The sequence below is a fragment of the Gambusia affinis genome, linkage group LG10 (assembly GCF_019740435.1).
Source record: "Gambusia affinis linkage group LG10, SWU_Gaff_1.0, whole genome shotgun sequence".
Lineage (NCBI taxonomy): Eukaryota > Metazoa > Chordata > Actinopteri > Cyprinodontiformes > Poeciliidae > Gambusia > Gambusia affinis.
The window spans coordinates 10,625,042-10,641,807 of NC_057877.1; the positions used below are offsets into that span (position 1 = coordinate 10,625,042).

At 38.4% G+C, this 16,766-nt stretch overlaps 1 protein-coding gene across 10 annotated transcripts in view; it reads left to right on the forward strand.

Moving 5' to 3' along the window:
• unc13a (unc-13 homolog A (C. elegans)) overlaps positions 1-14,352 on the forward strand; it is a 45,573-nt gene extending 31,221 nt beyond the window's left edge. For 2 of the 10 annotated variants that reach the window (XM_044130154.1, XM_044130161.1), the window contains 9 exons: positions 143-148; positions 2,632-2,661; positions 4,677-4,733; positions 4,871-4,951; positions 5,180-5,327; positions 6,699-6,755; positions 10,710-10,802; positions 11,440-11,599; positions 13,199-14,352. In XM_044130154.1, coding sequence (XP_043986089.1) covers positions 143-148; positions 2,632-2,661; positions 4,677-4,733; positions 4,871-4,951; positions 5,180-5,327; positions 6,699-6,755; positions 10,710-10,802; positions 11,440-11,599; positions 13,199-13,487 — 921 coding nt within the window. In that variant the 3' untranslated portion in view covers positions 13,488-14,352. The remainder of the gene's footprint in view (positions 1-142; positions 149-2,631; positions 2,662-4,676; positions 4,734-4,870; positions 4,952-5,179; positions 5,328-6,698; positions 6,756-10,709; positions 10,803-11,439; positions 11,600-13,198) is intronic. The other 8 variants (XM_044130159.1, XM_044130162.1, XM_044130157.1 and 5 more) reach the window with 5 other exon arrangements.
• Positions 14,353-16,766: the final 2,414 nt, after the last annotated feature.

The window sequence follows — 16,766 nt, forward strand, 5'->3', positions numbered from 1 at the left end:
TGTTAGACAGTCCACAAACCTTCAGCTTTGGAGCCCAAACATGTGTTTTTGCTTGATGTGGGGCTCTTTGCAGCTTGACTGACCCTTCTTTCTGATTGTTGTTGTGGTTATTATTACATCCTGCTCCGCTCTCCCTCCACAGATGATTGTAAGTACAGCACTCCTGCGTGTCTGTCTGTCTGTCACAGTGGTCGAATATCTGCTTTATGTGGCTGCCACCCGTTCCTCCCGTTTTTGCGTAGCTCCATTACTCCCTCCTCACAATTTCTCTACTCCAATCTGCTCTGTCTCTAACCTTTCCCTTAGCTCTGTCTCTTCTTTGAGAGGACAGAAGCATGGTGCATTCCTGAATACGTCTTATAGGTGCCACTCTCCTTCAGTAATCTTCATCTATCAGTACCCCCTTCTCTGCTCTTTTCTTCCTCAAACAGGAAGTGGTACTTCTCTTTTCCACCTGGTGTTGCCTTGTTTCTTCTCATCCAATGTGTCCTGTTACTGGGACTGCAGTGGGATGACCCTGATCTCTTGGTTTCTTGGTATCGGGAGTCTTGACCCCATCACCTGCCCCTTTTTCCTTTTTCCCATTTCTCTTCTACCCGTTTAAACTGCCCTGCCCTCCAATCCGTTACTGTGGGTTTGTTGCTTGCATCTGATCTATTTCAACACTTCAGTCTTCTCTCGGTTTGCTGTACAACACTGTACTGCACTGTATGTCTCTGCAGACCTGTCATGTTGGTCTGTCCTGGTTTAGTTTCATGTTCTGTTGTAACAATGTGGTGCTGTACACAGTACTGACATGCAAAATGTTATTTCCTAAAAGAAATTGCTGTCCGTATAGTTCAAAACTTTGGGGTGACTTAATGTCCTACTTCTTTTGGTTTTCACCTTTTCTTGATTCCTCCTGGAAGTAATCACCGATATAAAAATTTCAGCCAATATGGATGCTGCTGCGATAATCGATATTAGCAAATTTTATATATATATTATATATTGTCCTACACTTTTGATACTAAGTAAAAGCGACCACACTGCCTACACTGTTTCTCTGATTTATTTAAACAGCCCCATAATCCTATGTTGCATCCCACATGGGCAACCCTTTCCCCTCCAGAAACACAAATACCAACACTATGGAAACCAACATTATATCAACCTAGTTTTACTTATCGGACTGATACCAACATGTTAAAAAATTACTAATGTCGGCCGATAACACCGTAGATGCTGATATAGATTAGGAAAACCTACAATATTTACTCATATGACAGCCATTTCTAGAATTTCTACTATTGTGCTCACCTAACAATTAAAATAACTCTCAAATATACAGCAATACATTGTAACAATTATGTTGTTGCTTTACAGACCAAAAGAACCCAGTCATGCACAGGTAGTACATGCAAACTTCTTTCAGAAATGTTCTGGTTGGGAGTCAAATCTAGGACAATCTTGCTACAAGCCACAAGCTGAAGCACCATGCAGTACCTTATTCAATCAAAAGTAAAAAAGAACATCACAAGCAGTTCTTCACTTTAGTTGTGCAAAATAAGTAAATAAATAAAAATTGCCACACTTTAAAAATTTCAGTTCTTTCAAATAAAAAATCCACCTCTTAACTACGTTTTAGGGCTTCTAGGGTTTTTTAAGCATCTTTTGGTCTTTCTGGGGGAAAACTTATTAGTTTTTGTTTTCTTAATTCCCTTGCCAATCTCTTAAGCTACTATGGCATTCTTAATGAAGTTCTCAGACAAATTTTTTCATTTTACCCTGGGATTTGTGCTCACCTCAACAGTCAGGATCACAACAAATTAAATGAGGTTTCAGTGGGGCAAATCCATTGAAACCATTATCAATTGAACCCATTTTCCCCTTCAAGATAATAACTAACAATACGCTAATCAAATTCACCTGATGTGATTTTTCTGTGCGTATTTCTAGCCAATTTAGATGGCAGTAAATGTAGCGATCTTCTAATTTATTCCACACCTGAAATTTCAGTTTTTGCTATAAATCTTATCCATTATAAAAGGTTTGTTCCTTAGTTCTTTATTTATTTGCTGTACTTGAATTTCTCAATATTGCAATAATTGGTTTTTAACTACCCATATCACCAGGTATGTTATAAAAACATAAATTTGTAAGATTTATTTGATTCGAGTCAAGTATACTGTAGAGGCCTTTGCTAAATTACTTATTCTCTGTCGGGCATACATTAAATCAAGTTACTTAGCCAGCTGTCTTTCAACATATAAAAAATTAGTTTCTTTTAGATATCTTTCTCTTATGTTATTAATACAATCCATTTTGCTTCTGGGTGCTCCTTGGTACTTTTTTGTACTATGAAGTATGGAGTTCAAATGTGGTACTTGCATATTTGTATGAATCTTGCTATTCTTGTTGTACTACTGTTCTTCTTGGCCAAGAGTCAAATCTAAGAGCACAGATTATGTTGTTGCTTTAGAGAGCAAAGTGTCGCTAACTAAAAAAGTCAACATCTCTGGTTGTGATCAGTGTCTTCTGAGCATTTTGCAAAGCAATGTAGCACACATCGCATGTAGCAAACGAGAGTAAAGTAAGACAGCAGCAGGGACTGGCCATTGCTCCGAGTATTAACCACTACTCTCTTTCCAGGGGAGGCTGAAGAGTGCTTCTCACAGTGATGTAAGGACTAAACACCTTCAGATCAATGTGTCTTGTCTCTCTCCTTTATGTCCTTTCTTTGTGTCTCTGTCTCTCAGCTCCCCAATCCAACAAAGCAGTAGGAATATAGATTTTGTTTTTCTACTTGTATACAATTTGGTGTTTTTTTAAGCAACGTATAGTTTGACTGTATACTCCCGGTGAAAGTGACAAACTACTCTATGAGTGACTTTAAGGCATATTAATTTTGGGGCTTTTCTAAACTTATTCATGTGGTCATTCTAACAATCTCAGTGTGTGAATTTTTCTAGATCGACTTAAGGTCAAAATTTAAATATGGGTTGAAATATATGCATACTAATAGTTGACTAATTATCCCTTGTCAAATTGCAAAAAAAAAAAAAAACTAGATGCTTTTCATAGTTATCACCAATCTTCTGGCAGCATTAGGGTTGTATATTTGATAATTCTTTGATTGAATTAGTAGCGTTACTTTAAATCGATTTAGTGTGCTGGAAGGGACCTGATGTTAAGTTATACTCCCTGAATCTTCATTAAGTTTGAAAATGGTGTAATTTTCTAACAGCTTAGTGTTAGCATGCAACATTCTGTCATAAAATAGTTTTTGTGTGGAGGAAAGAAAATTTGTTAGGTTTTTCAAAAACAACAAAGCAAGCACTTTGGCTCAGGCCAGTCGTAACCTAGATGCTAATAGAATACCAGCGTCTCTGTCCACAAATAAAACTTGTTTAATAATAACCCTTGCTTTAGAGAGTGCTAATAAAGAAAAAGAAGAATCCGGCGCAAAATAAACTCTGCAAATCAACTAATCAACTGGACAAGCCAAATGCTTTCTAGAGGAAATTTTCATTGAGCTATTTGGCTAAAATGATGAGAAGAATCTTTGATATACTCACGGTAAGATAACTACCATCAGTCATAGTAGCAGATGCAAATTTTATGGAATAATAAAGGAGGAGTGATTACAAATTCTTCAACTTTATCGCAAATCAGTGGGAAAATATTTGAAACCTGAAAACAAATAGCAGTATATACTTATTTTTTTCAAGTAGCTGAATAGAAACTTGTACACTGACTTCTTGTTTTGAAGGTTAATTGAAATTATGTGCAGTGCTATTAGTCCATAACATCTGTGAGTGAATGCTATGAAGAAATCTATAATATCTTTAAAAGCCCTAAATTAATATGACTTTTATGTCAGTGATGAGTGTTTGTTAGCGTCTGCCTTTTTTCAGTCAAAAATAGCATCACGATGAAATACGAAAATCTTAGTGAAACACAAAGGCAAATAAATCTTTGTTTAATCAGTAGCTGCACATGAGACGCCTCTGTTCAATATTTGACAATACAGCTGAAAATGGATTTCTCTAAACTATCATACAGACTGGTGCTGGTCCATTTGGGAATGTCAGAGACAAAATTAACACTCTTTGTTTTTATAGCAAAATGTCTCAGCAGCCTATACTTTTCTCAGTTTTCAATGATTCACAAGCCACTTAACACCAGTTCGGTACACCCCAATATCAAACTTTTAAGGCTTAAAGAAACATTGATTAGAAGGTGCTGTTTGCAGCACTTACCAGATCCTCTTACCAGAGTACTGCATTAGGCTGGAGGATTTTCTTTGCTCTCACCACAGTGTAACTGCACAGCTGCTGTAACAGTGTGTGTTTGTGTGAGATTATGTTTGTTCTTCTTTCCTCCCCCTCCTTTGAGCTGAGCCTCTTTCCCTTTGTACTGTGTGTCTGTGTGTATGCGTGTGTTTGGGTGTGCAGCAGAGTGTAATGTTGTGGTATGAATAAAACACAGATAAGTGTTATAGGAGCACTTGAAGGAAACTACCATGACATGAGTAAAGCTGCTTAGAGTGAATGTTTACAGTGTAGGTGCGTATGTGTCAGAAACGTCGCTGTCCTCTGTGTGACACTAAGCCCTATAGTCCTGTTTTCTCATAATACTAAGCAAGTCTTACTTTACTTATCTACCTTTCTACCTTCTCTTCCTCTCTCTTTCAGGGCACTCAGCTCATCTTCAACGCTGCCAAGGAGCTCGGACAGCTGTCTAAATTGAAGGTACATTAATTTTATGCTCTGGAGTTTGGCGCCACTGCTTCAGCTAAAAGATTTATTCTGTTATTAAATATCAAGATTAGATCATGACTAGAGATTTGTCATTTTATGCATCATTTCATTGCAATTGTACTATTTAGGAGCACATGGTGCGTGAAGAGGCCAAAGCACTATCACCCAAGCAGTGTGCCGTGATCGAGCTGGCTCTGGACACCATCAAGGTAATCCTTATGCTTTCTGTTACTTTACTATAGATAGGATATTTTCATCCTAAGCTACATCCTTTCAAGGCACAAGGGACAAGAAAAGCTGCGATAGAAATCTGTTTCTTTCTAATTTACTGAAGTACATAAATTAGAAATGACACCTAAAAATAGTTTATTTTTGTTACATAAAATTTAATTAAAGCAGAATTAATCTGTTTTGTGATTTATCTTTCTGCATAATAGCAATACTTCCATGCTGGTGGTGTGGGTCTGAAGAAAACTTTCCTGGAAAAAAGTCCTGACCTCCAGTCTCTCCACTACGCCCTGTCCCTCTACACTCAGGCCACTGACAAACTCATTAAGACTTTTGTCCAGTCGCAAAATGCCCAAGGTAAACTAAAGTTTTTTTCTACCTTAAATGTTTCTATTTGGACATTATAAATCTAATTTATTGTTTGATGTACACTGGCCTCCAACACCACTGACGCATTTTTAATCTTTTCACATTTTGTCATTTTACAACCTCAAAGGTCAGTGCATCTCATTTGGATTTTATGTGGACATAATTGCGAAGTGTAAAGTAAAATAATATATTGTTTATTCTTAAAAAAAAAATACAATCATTTTCTGAAAATGGAGAAGTATAACTGAAAACCTACAAGGTTGTCCACCCTAAACTTACTAAACGGCCAGTGAGTTTGCTTCAATGGCTCAAAGTTCAGACCTAAATCCAACTGGGAATCTGTGCCAAGATTTGAGTATTGTGCTTCAACTATGTCTAGCTAGTTTTATGGAGCTTAAACTCTTATGCAAAGATATATTTACATACGTTTTTGTCAAAATATGTGTAAAGATGAAATTAGCATATCCGAAAAGATGTGCCGCTGTCACTGCAACTGAATGTGAATGTAGGTCATGCCTTCCACATCTTAGCTCTGAAAATAAATTTAAATTTTCTTTTCATTTAAAAATATGTATTTCGTTGTGTTAGCCTGTCACATCAAATTTCAATAAAACGTCTGTGGTTCTAATCTGCTTCTCATGGGTTTGCCCAAATAGGCTTTTTATCTGGGCAAACCCATGTAGGGCTACCATGGAAACCATGAACAAAACCATGTGGTTCCCATATTGTTGTCCACATTTATCCAGTATGGGACCCACCCAGGTATGTTGTCTGGGAAATCTGTGTCTTGGAGATTGCAGAACAAAACTGTGTAGACAAGTATTATTTTCTGATGCTAAGCTTTTTCCTAGCCGAACAGGAAACTTTGAAGCTACTCATTGAACATATGTACCAGTTACCTGCTGTGGGGGAAAAAAAATAAATATATATATATATATATCTCCATAATATCCACCATTTCTGATCTCTTACTCACTGTAGTTTTGTTGCTCAGTCTCTGTCACACCATCAGATAAGCTAAGTAGCAGCCATTGTCTCTGTGCTAGCTCTCAAGCTGACACACTGAGCACCGCTCAGGGGGATGCCACTTCAATGGATGAGTTATTCAACTTTAACTCTGCAAAATGCTAGAGAAGATTTTACAGATTCTCCTGTGTTTAAAACAATCTGCACAATGCTTCTTAAAAGCAAAACATCAGCGTTAATAAATAGATGTAACAGTTTTTCCTATTTTAATGAAAATGCTGATACATGTTGGTCTGTTTTTTACAACACTGTGATTCTAAACTTGAACCTCTGCAAACCTCTTATTTCTGCATCTTTCTCCTTTCTCCTCCTCCTGCCCCGTCTGTGGGCCAGTGTTCGGCGGGAAGGGGGTGAGATTCACCACTAGTGAGGATGTTTACCCAGAAAAGGGTATGTGGCTCTCAGGCTCAGGCCCTGAGACATCTGAGACCATCAGAAAGTTTCCAGATCAAAGCCCAACTCCCTTCACCTCCAACCCCCCTCAACCCCTCATATGCATCCAGAACCCTTACAACTCCTGCCTGCTCAAACTCATCTCAGCAGAGAAATGCAATGCACAAAATGAATAATACACTCTTACTTCACCCGCCACACCAGCAGGAATCTTATGCATTCATGCATGTAACGTGAATACTGATGTCTGTATGTACTGCAGTGAATACATACGCCACTGACAGTATGTATGAGCAGACACTGAAGCATGATGGGCAGACATCAGGAAAAACATGATGAAAATGCATTAAACTGTGGAGCAATTCTGATGTAGCATGAAATCATCAAGAAAGGCCAGAGTGCCAAATGGGTCTGTGTGTGTGAGTGAATGAGCAATGTGACTATTCCTTCCCTTAAGGTGCAGAAGTACAAAGTAATGCTTGTTAGTGATGAGTACCACAGAGGAAATCCCCTTTGTTCGGCAGAACTGTCCCTTTCTTTGTGCTGGGAATGAAAAACGACAAATTAGGATGAATAAGGCTCTTGTTAAGAAGATGATGGCTGCTGGCTCATTTTGTCTGGAAGGGAACTGCCCTTGTCTGCTCTATCATCAAATACAAACAAGCACAAAGAAAAAGCCCACACAGCGCTCACATGCAGACAGAGAAAGAGACCTCGACTCATCTGCATGATGCGAACTGAGCAAATCAAAAATATTCCCCTGGGTCAGGTGATTCAAATTGTCAGTTTAGTTTAGCATAAAACCCTGTGACTCTTCTGCATTCAGCAGATTTGCACACTTGTACAGAGCATGCGTGAAGCTGGATGCATTCAGTGAGCATTTGCGTGCATCCTCTTTAATGCCTTGATGATCATGAGATGCTGTATTTCAGGCACTCAGCTAAGTGTGAAATACCCAGCGCTCCAGCAAAAGCCTGTCACATTATGAGTGTTTTCTTTTGGAAAAATACCAGGGAGAAGAAAATATAATTGCATAATTGCTTATCCTTGCAAGGTCACAGGGTGTCTGTCCAGCAGTTATTGGGTACTGTGTGTATACCCTGTACTGGTCGCCAGTACATCACAGTACAGACAACAATGCACACAAAATTATAACTGAGCATAATTTAGAGATCAATTCATCTAATAATTATGACTTTGAACTATAGTAGGAAGCTGGAGTACCAAGGGAGAACATGGGGAGAGTATTCAAACTCCATGCTGAAAGACATTAGGCTGGGATTTGAGCCCTGAACTTTCTTCACATGAAAAAAAAAAATTCAATAAAATGAATTTTTGACAACTTCTGAAACATAAACCCAGATTACCTAATGTTAAAATGTCCCTATTTTTCAGTGACGTAGATTTTAACTTTTCTAATAGAATAGTTAAACTTCCTTTCACCACACTGCTTAAATGCCAGATTCAGTTCTGCATAACTACTTAAGTGTAAAAAAAGAAATCTGTGGGACAAATAAATATGCAACGATAATGGTGCTGATTGTGTACACACTGCAAGTATAAATCTACTTTATCCCCTACTGAAATAAGTGAAGAGTCATGGGAAGAATATTTTATCTTCTGCTGTTTTTCCTGAAGAGGAAAATAGTTCAGCTTCTCGGAGCATTTTTCTTCTTATTTGCCAGCAAAGTTTCTTTCTCATCTTCCGTGAACATCCCCCTCAGAATAGACAGTGCCAGATGGATGGCTGCTGCTCTCTTTGGTCCTGTTGGCAGATCAACCACCACAATCCCATAATGCTCCCCAGAGAGCCGCAGAGAGATGCATGCCAGGAACACTCTGCCGTCTAACTCCCACAGACACCTTGTTTAGTGGGCGACTGGTTAAAACACACGCGCGCTTCTAGTTGTTGAGCGAAGACACTAATTAAAACATTAAAAATTAATGTCCATCTGTCACTGTATCCTTCTGGAGGTGTATGTGGATGTAAACCACTTGCAGCACACACACACAAAAAAAAAAATACAAAAGCAGAAAGATGTGTCCACTGTCTCCTGTTTCAATCCATTAAGGCAAGACAGAAACATCATCTGAAATCAGTCACACCAAGAGAGCCTCACTGAAATGGAGAGTCTCTTTAAATTGGTTAGTTTCCTGGCACGGACCAGACTTTTATTCATAGTCTATAAATTTTCTACAAGTTTGAGGATGAAGGTCACTGCAGAAGCTTGATGCTGATCTGTTCAGTCCAAAACTAGCTGAAACCATTGGTTTGTTGAAACGCCAAAGTATGTCTAAGATTCAGGGTCTGACTCAACCTCTTTGTCTTTAAATTATAGGAAATTACTTAGGCTGCTGCAGAACAATACTAAAACTGCTCAAGCTTAAAAGGACCACGAAGAAACTTGTCAAGAGACTGAGAGGCTGTTGACTGACGAAGAGGCATCTCCTCCAAAGCCAACACCTTCAAACATGACTGAATTTTTTACCGTCTGGAGAAAATGGGTCAGACAAAAAAAAAACATCTGGAGGCTAAACTTTGTTTTGAAGCGGTGTCTGTCCCAGGATACCAACCAATTTAAATGAGCTGTACTATTTCTGAAGACTGATCAAAATCTAGTCAGTCTTGTTGACTGTAAAAACCATGTAGTTATAGTTTCTCAGTAAAATGACAAGGGACTTATATTGATTATAAATGAGGTTGTGTAAAAATAGCATATTTGTGCACAACAATCTTGTTTTTTAAATCACTGTATTCCAATCTTTCTACTCTGGAAAAAGAACTGTTTAAATGTATCATTACAGGTCAAATGACATGCATGCCCATGATGAGTGTCCATCTGTCACTAATGACTCTTGAATCTGGTGCTGGTGGAAGTTCATGACAAAATTACAAATAAAGCTAAGAGTACTATTAGCTAAACAAGAAACATAAACCATGACCACCTGCCTTCACCATAATTGGGTGAAGGCAGTATATGGTGTGTGCACCTGTATAGATCCGTCTGAGCATGAGCTGACTTGATCTTTGTCAGGACACTATCAACTGACCCCCTGCAACATATTTCATTTCTTCTTCTCTGCCTCTTACTAACCACCCTGCATCTATACAGATACTGTGCATCTATAACTATGACCGCATAAGAATTCAGTCTGAATTCAAAATTGTACAGTTGTATCTGGAAAGTACTCATCACGTTTCACTTTTCTACATTTTGCTAATTTACAGCATTGTTCCAAATTGTACTAGATTAGACTCCCATTATGACAATGGGAGAAAATATTGAATGTTTTACAAATTTATTAAAAATAGGAAACCAAGAAATCGCAGCCTTTACGTAATATGTTGTTGATCCACTCTTGGCAGCAATTACAGCCTCAAGTCTTTTTGAATATGATGCCACAAGCTCAGCTCACCTCTCTCTAGCCTATTCTTCTTTGCATCAAAAGACTACATCTTTATCCAATGTTTTACATTTGCACAGTTCAGCTGCATACTGTATAAAACCTGTTGCCTTTAGTCAAGGCTTTATCTTTAGGTTCTTTTGTATTGTGGCTTCAGAGCTGTAAAAGAAATTCTTACCTCCAAACACGCCTCCATAACTGGTTGTATTTCTGTTCCTCAGCACAAATAAAAAAAGCAGGCCTGCTTTTATCAAACACCTTTGCCCACTCATAGCGGCATTGGCTAATTCTCCACTTGAAGACCACGACATGTTCTTAATCGGATGCTCGTAGTCTATTTTATTTCCTGCTGTAACATTATCTATGTTGTATAAAACTACAAGGGAAATGATCTGCAAATTTTAGTTATTTCAATCCAGACTACGAAGAGTAAATGGTCATGAGAACCCTCTGGCATCTGTTAATGTTTGGCTAGAGATAGGAGGTGTTTGTATTTTTTTATGCAAAGTCTTAATAGTATTTCTTTTCTCCATTTTTATATGTCAGGCACCGGAGTGGACAACGCTGTGGGCGAAGTGTCCATCCATGTGGAGGTTTTCACTCATCCAAACACTGGCGAACATAAAGTCACAGTGAAAGGTAAAGTTGTTGTTTTTTTTTTCACACTCACAGATAAAATAAAAGTGAAACTACTTTTTCAAAAGCTTGCTATGGGACAAACGTAAAATAGAGCTGTCAAATAAAAATATGAACATGCAAAATATATCCACACCTGTGGAACTGCTGCTCACACTGCAAACACATACCTCTAAGTGTTTCAGTATTTGGATATTCTGTGGTGCACCAAGGTGATTTTCTAAATGAAAATATAAAAATATGTTATGCATTAGTATTTAGCATCTTGTTTTTGTTGCAATTAAAAAGCAAGTTTACAGCACATTTTTTTCTCTATTTGGTCATTGCAGTTGTGCAATGACTGATTCACTGTATATATCTACATATATTTAATTGCACTGGATTTTATTTAAGGGTATCAGAGTAAATGGCACAGTGTTAAAGTTCATGGGATGTGAATCATTTTGAAAGGAATCATATTCTTTCTTGCGTCATCTAGGCACCAGGAAAGCACCAGGATTTTCCTGTTCACTCTCTGCTTCTCACGACTCCACAGTGTCACACGTTTTTTGTTTTTTTTTCCCGCGCATGAACCTCTTTCTCATCATCACCCACACCTTCCTTTTCACTCTCCCTCTTTTTCGTCTCCTCTCTGCCTCAGTGGTGGCTGCCAACGACCTGAGGTGGCAGACGCAGGGAATATTCCGCCCGTTCGTGGAGGTCTACATCATCGGTCCCCACCTGAGCGACAAGAAGAGGAAGTACGCCACCAAGTCGAAGAACAACAGCTGGGCTCCTAAATACAATGAAACCTTCACTTTGTAAGTTGCTGGTGATGTCACTAGTTTTACAGAAGGTTTTCAGATCTGCAAAGGGTTATGTAACACTCTCTCACCAGGGTGCTTGAAATCCTTGAGAATGCTTGAATTTCAATTAGGTGTCTCCAGTGTTTGGAAAGTGCTTGATTCTGGATCAAGCCCTTGAAAGTGCTTCATATTCTAACTGAACAGTTTTGTAATAAAGTCCAATCTAACATTTGATTAAAAGTCCAAATTTTGAACACGTTATTTACAGTTGAAACCAAAAGTTTTCAAATACAGACACATTTTTTTTCTCAGTGATTGAAGTTAAATCAGACCAAACTAAATCAACTAAAATTAGCTAAATTATAAAAAAGTTACCAAGAACATTTAATTTTTTTGTTTTTGTAACTTTGTTTATATATTGTGTTTAGGTATTTCATTTGAACAGGAAGCTCATTTGCCTTAACACAGTTTGTTTTGATTGTTTCAGTGTAATGAATATTTATTACACCTAATTTCTAAATTTCTTATTGAGTAATTGAAACTAAGGGTGTCACATTCAACGTGTTCCAAATTATTATGCAAGCGATATTTTCTCAGATTTTCTTAAATGGTCAATGCAAATGATGGTCAGTATAATTGCGACCGTTTCTGCTTGTGAGCTCTGGTTAGGATCATCCAATAATAGTTTGATGCACCACAAGCCTCTGGAGGATCCTCCACCTTGAGGTTCCAGAGGCACCAGCAGCTTCAAATAACTGTTTGCTGCTTTGTAAGGGTATTTTAACAGCTGCTCTCTTCATCCGATGAATTTGTCTAACAGAAACCTTCCTCATTATGACTTTATCTGTACAAACCCATCTTTGAATCAGCCACACATCTCTTCACAGTTTGATAACGCTTCAGTTTTTGTTAAATATCTAATGTTTTCATACCTTGTCATACGGCACTACACTATCTGATGATTTTTGTCAGCAGAGAGATCCTTTCTTTTCCATATTGCTTGAAACCTGTGGCCTGCTTAATAATGTGGAACATCCTTCTTAAGTAGATTTCCTTTAATTGAGCTCATCAGACAAACTAATCAACCCAGCTCTCTGAAATTAATTAAAGTGATTAATTATAGTAAAGAGCCCTGACACACAATATCATCCATAAATTTAATAGCACAACAAAAAATTCTGTCTTTATGACACTTAAATCCAATTTGCATAATAATTTGGACCACGGTGTATATTATAAGTAAAACAACGTTATTGAAATTGGGAGATCTTTTTTGTCAAAATAATAATTTGTTGTCAGACCAGTCAGGTATACAGAGGGTGTGTGAGACAGGTGTTTCAAACCAAAACATTTAGTTTTATTTAGTTTACCTTATTCCTTCTGTATAATATAGAATACTTCCACAAAAAACACAGACAAGAGTAATAAATTATATCATATAATAATGAATTTAAATTGTTTTGTTTTGTTTTTTAGTTCATTTGTATTGGTTTAACTCCAAAGTGTGGGGCTGGAAAAGTTTGAAAGCTTTTCTAAAAAAAAATGCTTGAAAAGAGTTTGAATTTTTAAGTGGGAAAAGCGTTCGAGCCCTGAACCCCTGTCCCTGCTCTGCAGCACACTGAGCAACGAGGTGGGCCCGGAGTGCTACGAGCTGCAGGTGTGTGTGAAGGACTACTGCTTCGCCCGAGAGGACCGCACCGTGGGCATGGCCGTCCTGCAGCTCAAGGATATGGCCTCTAAGGGCAGCGCCGCCTGCTGGCTGCCGCTGGGTAAGCGCATCCACATGGACGAGACAGGCCTCACCGTCCTGCGCATCCTCTCCCAGCGCAACAACGACGATGTGGCCAAAGAGTTTGTCAAGCTCAAGTCCGACCAGCGCTCTACAGAGGAGGGCCGTGGTTAAAAAAAAAAAAAAAAAGATGAAAATGTCAAAGTGGGGCTTAAAACGCCATGTCTGGAGCTCAGTCAGACAGCCACGGCCCTGCGGCTCTCCTGAGTCACCGCAAGTCACTGCCAGGGTAATCCAGAGTTGTAAAAGCACAGATAAGACAGGAGGCACCACACACTCAGTACTGTAAATATTTTTATTCCAGTGACAAAGACGTAAAGCAAAGACGACCATCACCAAGTCCACCAGTGTCTTTATTGTTGCTGATGTGTTTTAATCACCCTTTCTGATTAGCGATTCAGTTTCCAGATTTGTCGTGGAGAAACACACACACTTACTTGAGTGATCAGGTGGAGAATTATCTTGTAGCCTCTAAATATTTTTAGCCTTCTTTCTCACTTTCTTTTTTTTTTTTTAAGTTTCTGCCCTGTCATCCCTTCCCTGGTGTGTGCCCGCTCAGAGAAGGGACCGCAAGTGCCAGCAAATAATTACTGAAATATGCCAAGACCATTCCCAAGCACAACAGGACCGACCGTCCAGCCGACACACAACGCAAACAGGCTCAGAACATTCCAGATATCAGAAACAAAGCACTCTTAGTTTATCACTCATTTATTACTTTCTTATTCTAGATCTATATTTATATTTAAATAAGTCTATATATGAGCATACATATATAAAAATATATAAAGGGAAATATATAAACTTACAGGATTGTTGGATGGAGGTCATCGTAATCTGTCTTTCTGAGCGTCTACCCTGTAACAGAGCACTGCCTGACACCCTCAAAGCCTTCTGTCCTGTTGACCCTCGTCCTCTGTCTGCGTCCTGCGTGGGACCGCATGGAGAGAGAGAAATCTGATGAAAGCACACATCTGAGCACTGTGATTCATCAGATTATACATGAATATATGTGAGTGAGTGAGAGTGAGTGAGTGAGTGAGAATGAACTCTGTGTGATTGTGAAGATGTCGACCTCATGTTGCTGGTTACCTTCAGATGTAATCACAAACAGAATCCATTGCTACGTTAGTGACATGTGGAGGATCCATTAAGTTTCTCTAGGTTTGTTTACCATTTTTAAGGCCAAAACTTTCATTTTTCTATTTCTTTCTGTTTTACTGCAAACATTCCTAATAGCCCAGTGGGCACCCAATGGGTCTGTCAGCCGTGCAATACAGCAGAGAGATTAAAACCGACGTGGTTTTCTTTCAGAATAAAAGCACCTAACTGCCAAATAAGGAGGAAGGAAATTATTTAACAAATACATGCATAGAGAAAATATTTTTGCAAAGTAGCATCATGGGAAGTGAAACATCTCGCCCATCACTAACCCGAGAGTGAGCACAGATCTCACTGTGCTCACTGTGTGCATCGCACAGCAATATTATTTAGCTGTGCCATGCCTTACAAATTCTGAAGCTTTTCATGTTTTGTCTCATTCCTACCGCAAACTTCAATGTTTTGTACTGAATTTTATTAAGATTGACCAACACAACACAAAACATTGGGGCAACAAGGCAATTCAAAGTCCTTTGAATCATAAAAACAACATTCAGTCACTGACTGAGAAACCAGTGTTCATATCACATAAAGGCCCCAGAAAATAAATGGAAGTTTGTGGTTTTAAATTTACAGAATGGAAAAAGTTCACTACTTTTACAAGGCATGTCACGTTCTTCACTCTGAAATCCAGAAAAGCCTCCCATAAAGGGCTACTGATCCAAACCAGAACTGGTCTGCATCCCACATTTAGAAGACAACATCAGGGTCCAAACAGTGTACAGAGACATTTCCAATACTCAGTCACTGTTGCACTTGTGAAAACTCATTTGTTGTCTATTTTGTTTTGTCTTTCAATAATTATCTAAAAGATTTCAGAAAAAAAATACATCAAATCCCTGAGCAGCTGAAGTTTAAAACATTTTAGATTCTGTTAACTTTTCATCAATCTCACTATGGGTTTACAAAACCTCTAAAACTAAATATATTTATGAGTTTTGTTTCTGTAACAACTTAAAAGAATAAAGTAGAAGAGATGTTGTGTTCAGGACTCAAAAAGATGTATTTCTGGGTCTTGAGTAATTAAAAAGGCCCCATTATTGAACAAAGTGGACCACCTGAACTCTATGCATCTGATCTGTAAACTCTGTGTAGATGAGTCCTTCCTGAATCAGTCGTACAATGTTTACATGGTGGATTATTAGTCTAATTATAGCAGCACAAGTGTCTGATATGTTGTAAAAGCTGTCTGCTTTCTGGGTCAAATATCAAAGCTGTTGTGGCGTCGATGAGAGATTGAAGTTTTGTCGATGCAGGAAAAGATGATCCTGAAGCAGAAGCGGATTGTTGTAAATAGCTGCCATGTAAAACACGTCAGAATACGTGAAGTGAAGTTTGCTGCTCTGTTGTAGTCAGGTGATTAAGCGCAAATGGGTTTCCAGTTTGAGCATGGAGCTACTGCTGAGAAATATAGGAAGGCCGTGTCCATAATGGAGATGAATTACAAGCCATATGTATCTGCTTGATTAGGAACTAAAATGAAAGTTTCTGACTTTCACTCTGGCAGTACACATTGTCACACCATGTGGGCTACAAAGGCCTAAAAGAAAAATATTTATAAATGTTGTGTAACTCTCTGGCATGTACAAGGTCTTTTTATTGGAAGAAAACATCTGAACAATCTTTTAATTAAAAAAAAAAGAAGAAGAAGAAAAAGACAGTCATACAATTGACAGCTAGCTGGAAACGCCACGAAAATAATCTTTATTGCTGTTGACAATGATTCTCTTTAGTCGAGGAAGGTGTTCCTCCTTCTGGGCCGTCGGGTTTGAGGCCGAAGATTGAAGTAGATGAAGCACAATGAAAAGCACATACATAAACACACAGAGGTGGACAGACATGTATGATTATCCTCCCCCTCCCCTTGCTCTGTCCAGCCGGCCAGCCGAACCACATGGGGGCGCTGGTCGTGTACTTCCAGAAACGGTGCATGACAGGAACAAGAAAAACAAAAAGAAACCGTGTTGTGTCAGCACGCATTAATTATTTGATGTTCAATGCCAATTGTTGTCTTCTATATTTTGATATTTGGATTATCGTTTTCTATTTTTCAAATGTTTGTGAATATATAAATATATGCATTACTGATGACGTGTAGTGGGTACAAATACTGGCATGAGAATTTTTTTACACAACAGATGTTTCTAATTTAGTTTTTGTTTTATTTTTCTGGTTGTTGGGGCCGAGGCTCCTGAGACTACAGTCCAGCTGTGTTTCTGCTACCAATAAAAT